The sequence below is a fragment of the Formica exsecta genome, unplaced genomic scaffold (genome assembly GCF_003651465.1).
Source record: "Formica exsecta isolate Colony F162 unplaced genomic scaffold, ASM365146v1 scaffold62, whole genome shotgun sequence".
NCBI classification, from domain to species: domain Eukaryota; kingdom Metazoa; phylum Arthropoda; class Insecta; order Hymenoptera; family Formicidae; genus Formica; species Formica exsecta.
In genome coordinates this window covers 3,520-12,536 of record NW_021853381.1, presented here as the reverse complement: position 1 = coordinate 12,536, position 9,017 = coordinate 3,520, and the positions used below count along the sequence as shown (strand labels likewise).

Sequence of the window (9,017 nt, the reverse complement as noted above, 5' to 3'; positions counted from 1 at the left end):
TTATCTTTTAAATTTAATTATATCATTTTATAGGTTTTATAGGTCCAGTTGCTTTTAAGTAAATGCATTTTGGAATATATTAATATATATTATGGATATTATGAAATAAAGGTTCTAAAAAAATTATTATCTTTTAAATTTAATTATATCAATTTTTATATTTTATAGGTCCAGTTGCTTTTAAGTAAATGCATTTTGGAATATATTAATATATATTATGGATATTATGAAATAAAGGTTCATTATACATTAAAAAAATTAAATAACTTTTTGCAAATAAAAATGTTTTATATAAGACGGAAACTACTTTCAATCATATATTTTTAACTAAATTATTTACATATTCAATCATATTTTAGATTAAAAAATCAAAACATAAGAGACATATATATGTACGTTTGTGTGTGTGTGTGTGTGTGTGTGTGTGTGAGTGTGTGCGTGTGTGAGTGTGTGTGCGTGTGTGTGTGTAAGGTTCTTTTGCTTAGTCATAGTAATCATTAAAATACGAAAACCAATGCAGATTTTTTGCTCTCCTTCTCTTAAATAAGCATTCCCTTCTCTTGCTATTCGGTTCACTATACATTTATTCAATGTTAAGGAATTAATGTTCCCCTTCCTTTTGCCTTTCAATTACCTTTTTATACTCTCGCATTTTCTTATCTTACGGTCAGTAGAAACGCAATCGTCGTCATCTTTACCACGATCATCTCTGTTACTTTATTGTAATAACTAGTTAACATTCATCGATTCTTTACATGGCTATATCTCAAGAAAAAGCATTCTAAATATATCTTAACGAAACATTCTAAAGAAGCATTCCTATACATTGCGAAAATTAAAATTGATAGAAGACTCATCAGTTCGTTAAACTAGTGATCAAGTATTGTGTCAATTATTGGAAATTGTGGATTTATATTCCGACTTCATAAGAGTTGCAAAGAGAATTGCGAAAATTGATAAAAACTCTTGCTACATAGAACAATAAGATGGCGCAAAAAAGAAATTACGTTGAAGATATGTTGAATATGTCGGATTCTCCGGCAAAGGACGCTAGCGATTATCAAAGTGAAATCCCTCAATTCTTCGCAGGTTGTAAAGTTCTTCTAACAGGTGCTTCAGGTTTCCTCGGTATACTTCTAATAGAAAAGTTATTGCGGTAAGTACTTTTTTTTTATATGAAAATCTTCAGTGCAATGTACAAATAATGTGCAATATAATTTATTAAGACATAAACGTATATATAATGTTAAATATAATATAATCGTTAAGATATTAATAAATTGTAGATATAATCATAAATCAAGTATAGATACTTGCCGAAAATTTTATTAAAAATAGATAAAACATCTGCAGATGCTGCCCAGATATTGAGAAGATATACGTATTAATGAGAGCAAAGAAGGAAAAATCACCAGAAGAGCGATTCAAAGAGCATTTCAACAATCCTGTATAATATAAAAAAAAATATTTATATAATTAAATGAAAGAGGCATATATTATATATACATATAATTTTTTCTATATTTTGGATTTTTAGGTTTACGACAGACTAAAAGAAAAGCAGCCCAATTTTGGCACCAAAGTAATAATGGTAGAAGGTGATGTAAGCAAATTAGATCTCGGATTATCACCGGAAAATCGAAAACTTATTTTAGATACAAATATAATTTTCCACGGAGCAGCAACTGTACGATTTAACGAATCCATTCGAGTTGCAGTCAATATAAACGTGAGAGGAACAAAACAAATGCTTCTCCTCGCGAAAGAAATGCCAGATTTTAAGGTATATAAAAAATTCATTTTAATCGAGATTTATTTTTATGATTGCAAAAACGCAACTTTGGTTACACAATTACTTTTCAGGCTTTTATACATATATCTACCGCATTTTCTCATTGCATATACGACTTTATTGAAGAAAAGTTTTATCCTCCACCTATTGAAACGGATAAAATTTTAACATTACTCGATATTTTGAACGATGAACAGTTGGAAAAATTAACGCCGACGTAAGTGCCTTTTCAAGAAAATTAAAAATTTGAAAAAGTTAAATCCGTTTCATTGATATAAAAATGCAATAAATATTTTTTTATAATCTCTATCTTTCATTGATGTATGTATGTGCAGATTAATAGATAAATGGCCGAATACATACACCTTTACAAAAGCAATTGCTGAAGATGCTGTGCGGCAATACAGTACTGGAATTCCGGCCTGCATCGTACGCCCATCAGTTATAATATCAACGGCAAAGGAGCCAATGCCTGGATGGATTAACAATGTATACGGAGCGGCAGGCGTAGTCATGGGTGCTGCTATAGGTTTATTACGTACTTTGCATTGCCCACCTGAAAATGTAGCAGAAGTAGTGCCCGCCGATTATGTCATTTCTCACGTCATCGTCGCAAGTTGGGACCTCGCCAAAAAAAAGTAAGTTTATATTACCAAAAGTAGATTTTTTTAGATACTCTTTACATGAAATTTTTCTTTATCTCTCTCTCTCTCTCTTTCTTTTTTTTTCTCTAACTTTTTATAGTATAATCTTTGTTAATATTTTACTGTATAACAAAAAATAGGACATTAAAGCGTACAGCAGTTCATAATTTTATTACCTGTAATATATATTTTTCGTTATAGAAATGATCTACTCAGTTTTGAAAACGCGATTCCGGAGATACAAGAAACCGAAAGAGTGCCGATTTACAACTATGTATCAATATGTCAAAATCCCCTCACTTGGCGGAGATTTCTGAATTTGAATAAGGTTTACGGCATGCAAGTAGTAAGCACGCACGTTATTTGGTATTATATGCTCCTGCTAAACAAATACAAATTCGTACATGAAGTCTGTGTAATATTGTTACATAAAATACCTGCTGTTATATGTGATATTCTGTTGTTCCTTAGCGGACGAAAACCTATGTAAGAAAAAAAAAATTTCATCGATTTCATCTACATATAATGAAGAATTCTCGCAAAAATACAGATTTTACAATTTACAGGCTACGAAAAGCATATGCGAAGATAGACAAATTTAACTCCGTGATATCGTACTTTTCATCACAACAATGGCGGTTCTGTAACGACGCTGTTATAAACCTCTGGGAACGCATGAATCCAGCTGATCGCGAGATTTTCAACTTTAACATAGATGATCTAGACTGGGAATCACATCTTAAACATATGATTCCTGGTATGCGCGTATACTTAATGAACGATCCACTGGATACTATAGAAAAAGGACGAGAGAAATATAGGAAGTGAGTATTGCTTCTGCGTGAATTTTTATTGTAGTTTTCATGTCGTAAACGTATGTATAATGAATTTTCTTTTTTCCAGGCTAAAAATTGCTCATTATACACTGATAACCGTTTTTTCGCTTTGAATCATAAATGTATAACCAGTTTTTTACAATAAAGCCTCGAATTTCGGAAAAAAACGGCGGAAGCAAAGTTGTACACCTAATATATAAAAGAGAAAATATATATGTAATATCAAAATAATACATATATTTCTGAATTTTGGATTTCATACATATATTAATTTGTATGATATTTGTGTTCTTATAGCATTAAGGAAAGTAGGTTCAGAATCATAATAAATAAAATTTGCGATATAATTTTACGAATATTATAGAAGCATTTTTTATGTTTTGACATAGTTTGATTAGATTGACCCTTGTCATTATAATAATACCAAAGCATCTTTAAACTATTTTTATTTAAAAAAAACGAAATCATTCATGCAAAATATAATTTTTTTTATGTAAAAATTTTCAAGTCATTGCCTTTTTTAGTACGCTTTCATTAAAAATAACCTCTTACAATTCGTTTTTTTTTTTTTGGTATAATATTTCAATAAAACATGCGAGATGTTATATCGGAGGTGAGAATCTCATTAGCTTCGGAAAATATTATTACCATAATTGTTACCGCTGAATCATCATTTATGTCATAATGAATTTATGCTACGCAAATACCGTTCTTACGATAGCATTACAATCTACAACACATTACGTCATGTTGCAACATGCACAATTAATAATGCATTATGGCATAATATAACGTAAAACTATCGTTGTAATGCTTTGTGGAAAAATAAGCAATGTTCAAATTATATCTACGTACAGATAAGATAACTTTAGTGATATACCCTCTTTCCTTGAATATTCTTTTTCTTGCATTTAAAACGTGTATGTGTACGTTTGAGAAAATTTTTTTAAATAAGTGTGGTTGCTATAAATCAAGCTGATACAGTAGCGCTAACTGCATCCATTTTAGAGCCGGTGAAACTACATGGCCAGATTGATTTTTCAATCTGCCACGGTAAAACGGCCAGTTGATACATGTCCGTGCTAGATCCATAATTGTGGATCAAAAATACGGAGAAATATAATGGATTTATTAATATCTTATTAGCTGCATGTTTTGTCATTCTAATATATACTAGGGACAACGATAATAAGTTATTATTGAAATATTTTTGCGTATATGCGCATGTAATATGAAATTTATTTTCTTAATAATTTTCTTCCTAGTTTTTAAATATAATGTATAGAAGATATTTAAAATAAATTGCTTTCACTTTATTCTTATTCTTGGAACAAAAGAGATATCAAGTATTTTAAGCAATATCAAATTATGGTTTTAGTTTATATAATTTCTTATTATTAATTTTTTTTATTTATTATATTATTTAATTATTTGAAAATAAGCACATAACAATAGATAAATTATTCCCATCTATCATCATGTTTCATCTACAATTTCTATTATAGCAAAATAAAATTGATTAAGAGCATTTATATCGGAACAAAATTATAACACTAAATTACAACCTCATTTCTGAATATCATCCTTAATTTGCAAATAATAAAGATAGATGGGAAATTATAGGCATCAATGATCATTTTATTAATTAGTTAAGATTAAATAGCATTAACATATTGAAGATAAATGCAATTAGCTTTTAGCATGCGATTAAATAAACTCTCGATATGCAACAGATAAATCATTATTACATTTATATATGAGAAAAAATATTGTATTTAGAAAATTTTAGTAATAAAATTTCTAGTTTAAAAATTTAAGACTAGACAAGACATTTTTTAGCGACGGTTAATTACGCGATATTTATTATTAATAATCGACATACAATTATAAAGCTTAATCAATTTTACATAATGTAAATAATTGTGATTGAAAGAGTCGTTAATGAAGTAATCAATCGTCTTTTAATTGTAGAAGAAAGTACTTGCACTATTGGCGCATTTTGCGTAGACTTTCAAAGAAAACATTCAAGACGCGAAAAGATAGAGCTCCGATGTAAATCAATTAAATTAAATTATAAGATAAATAGCAATTTAAAATTTGCGAACAAACGCGATGAATAAATAAATCGAGGATATTCATAATATTCGATTACGATGTATAATTTCTATAATAATCGAAGCCCACAACACATGCATGCACGCGCAATATAATTACTTATCATAGCATTTATTATTCAGATACAGGAGTTTAGCAAGTTGTCTTCTGAGTGCGTTATTTGCCATTTAGCGATACAAGGTATGAATGACAGTGCATGCTATGGTTAATAAGAGAACGCCTGATTAACAATAAAATATAAAAATCTGAAACTGAAAATAATATTGTTATATATAAAGGGCAATGTATATATTTTTTATTAGTGATATATATGTATACAAAATAATGCCAACTGACAATGTGCAATATACCTACCGCTAATAAATTACCAACCATTTATAATGATTATTAGCAATGTTGGTTAATATATGTTAGCAATGTTAAGAACGATTCAAGCTATAAAATTGTAAAACCTGAATATTTAGAATTATTTTGCTCCAAAAATCAAAATTGATTTGTAATAATAAGGTCGACGCATGTAGAAAAAAATATTAAGAAATTTTTTAAAACAAGATATTCAAATATTTTATAAAAAATATTCTATTCTAACTTTTGCATGTTATTACGATATAATAACCTCAGTAAGCGTCATTTGTTTTATATAATTTAAATGAAAAACAGTAAATTATTAATAATACGTAAGAAGCAAGTTTGTTTCACATAACTGAGGGTTTGAATTAATAATATATTCGGTCTTTATGAACCTATAATCATTAAGATAACAATAAAAAAATTCGTTAATAATTAACAATGGCAGGATTAAAATATTTTATTATTTGATAAGCAGCGTTATAGTGTAGATGTCTTTTTATACTACTATCTGCTGGCATGTAGGAATTATGTAGTCTTCTGAGCAGAGATAGATGGCAGCACATGAGAATATAATTCATTTTTCTTACTATAATACTCTTTGAAAAAACTCGCCACAAATCTTATATAATATTTTATAATATTATTTTATAAATGTTGCATTTGTTCATGTTTTTACTAACATAGACAATTAAACATTTGTAATTTTTCGTTATGCAACTATTATGGCTGCGTTTCGATATTTACTGCCAGTACTGAAAATCTATAGTTTAGTTCACGTACATTATAGATTTTTAGTATTGGCAGTGAATATCGAAACGCAGTCTATGTATGATATTGTATAGATTTAAAAATATTACTGTTTCCATATTTTTTATTATATACTCCCTATTTTTTATTATATAATCTAAATTTCAAGAGTACACAGAAATATTTAGTTCCTAAACATGCACAAATAATGACGTATATTTCATACTAAAAATTGACTGTTGCTTCTTACTAATCAATTCTAATTTCTGATCACAGTAGCAAACGACAATTTTATGATTACTTATTCCATTAAAAATTATACGATTTATGTCGTGTTTAGTATCATTTTTATTGCAAGAATCTCATTAATCCATTTTTAGTATCATTTTTATCGCAAGAATCTCATTAATCCATTATAATCATATTCATATTAATAACATCCAAAATGTAAGTTTTAGTTTTTGTTTTGTAAAATGTTTATATTTTGTACATAAGGAAAGATCCCCGATGCTGAAGAATCGACAAAAGCGAGAGCAAGAAAGAATGAAGGAGCAAGCGAGATGACAAACATCAAAGAGTTCCGAAGTCTCGCTCGCTAGGCTCTCTTTATCTGTAATCTTTGATATGTATATGTCACCTTACTATAGAAAATAAAAGTTATATATTTCGCATTTTATATATCTGAAAATAATTGCAATGGATTACGTTTATGCGATTAAAATGACACTAAATATGACATAAATCGAATTATTTTTAATAAGCGAGCGAGACTTCGGAAGTCTTTCATGTTATCTATCTCGCTTGCTTTTCATTCGTTATCTCTCTCTCTCCTTTTCTCTGCTTGTTCTTTATTGTATTCTTTCATTCCCATTATTATAATCTTTTATTTGTTCGACTTTTATTCTTTCTATTCTTGTTTTTCTACATGATAATAAATTTATTTATTCATCTTTATTTTATAAAGCCTAAATAAGATATTGTATATTTTATAAATAAAAAAAATATTATGTATGTGTGCGTGTGTATTTTTGTATGTGCATGTGTTTTATTTAACTATAGTGAAACGTAATTATGTATTGTATTAACTATAGTGAAAACATGTATATTACTCTCACACGCATGAAAGAGACGAAGATAGTACGATTATGTCTGTCTTTGTCATGTACGATTGCAGGTCTATTGCGACATCACGCAACTAATCTACTGTTTTGTTTTACTCTTGAGCTTCCATCTCGCACACACACATATGCACGAAAATTTTGTTTTGCAAAATCTTTTTTATAAAGCTTCTAAACTCACTTCTCTAAGTTCACTTATACTCTTTGATGAAATGCCGAGTGCGGGGTTTACTGATTAGGCACGTGCAGATTACAAATCTTTTATATTAAGTAAATGTTGACGGCTCGGAACGATAACAAAACTGTAATTTTATAATTTTTTTTCACTTTTCATATGAAATGTTAAAATCCGCACTCCGTTATTATGTATACTTTAATTGTGGAAAAAGATTTGTTGATATCTATAATCAACAAAAATATTTTTCATAATAACTAAAATTCGCGTTTTTATCGATAAAACAGACCTTTGTGAATCCCCTTAAAAAATTAATGTTCCCCTTCCTTTTGCCTTTCAATTTCTGCCTATTTATACTCTCGCATTTTCTTATCTTATGGTCAGTAGAAACGCAATTGTCGTCACGTTTACCACGAGATCGTCTCTGTTACTTTACTGTAATAACTAGAGTTAACATTCATCGATTCTTTGCATGGCTATATCTCAAGGAAAAGCATTCTAGATATATCTTAACGAAACATTCTAGAAGAAACATTCCTATACATTGCGAAAATTAAAATTGATAGAAGACTCATCAGTTCGTTAGATTAGTGATCAAGTATCGTGTCAATTATTGGAAATTGTGGCTTTTTATTCCGACTTCATAAGAGTTGCAAAGAGAATTGCGTAAATTGATAAAAACTCTTGCTACATAGAACAATAAGATGGCGCAAAAAAGAAATTACGTTGAGGATATGTTGAATATGTCGGATTCTCCGACAAAGGATGTTAGCGATTATCAAAGTGAAATCCCTCAATTCTTTGCGGGTTGTAGAGTTTTTCTAACAGATGCTTCAGGTTTCCTCGGTATACTTCTAATAGAAAAGTTATTGCGGTAAGTACTTTTTTTTATATGGAAATCTTCAGTGCAATGTACAAATAATGTGCAAAATAATTTATTAAGACATAAACGTAATATGAAATAGATTTCGAGTTGGACATTTCAATAATACTTTTTTATAATGAATAACGCATTATTAGAATTACACACACATAATTTCTATCGCTAAATTATACTATAATATTTTATTTAAAAAAAAACTCGACCTACAAACGAATTTTTCCAAAATATAAGTTTTTTAGTGATAGAACTCTTTTATATATATATATAATGTTAAATATAATATAATCGTTAAGATATTAATAAATTGTAGATATAATCATAAATCAAGTATAGATACTTGCCGAAAATTTTATTAA

General features: G+C 28.5%; 1 protein-coding gene across 1 annotated transcript in view; it reads left to right on the top strand.

Moving 5' to 3' along the window:
- The first annotated feature begins 646 nt into the window (after positions 1-646).
- The window catches only part of LOC115242732 (fatty acyl-CoA reductase wat-like), a 10,768-nt gene continuing 2,397 nt past the window's right edge, over positions 647-9,017 (top strand). The window contains exons 1-5 of the mRNA XM_029819248.1: positions 647-1,156; positions 1,354-1,447; positions 1,538-1,783; positions 1,864-2,009; positions 2,128-2,430. Of these exons, the coding sequence (XP_029675108.1) occupies positions 987-1,156; positions 1,354-1,447; positions 1,538-1,783; positions 1,864-2,009; positions 2,128-2,430 (959 nt within the window). The 5' untranslated portion in view covers positions 647-986. The remainder of the gene's footprint in view (positions 1,157-1,353; positions 1,448-1,537; positions 1,784-1,863; positions 2,010-2,127; positions 2,431-9,017) is intronic.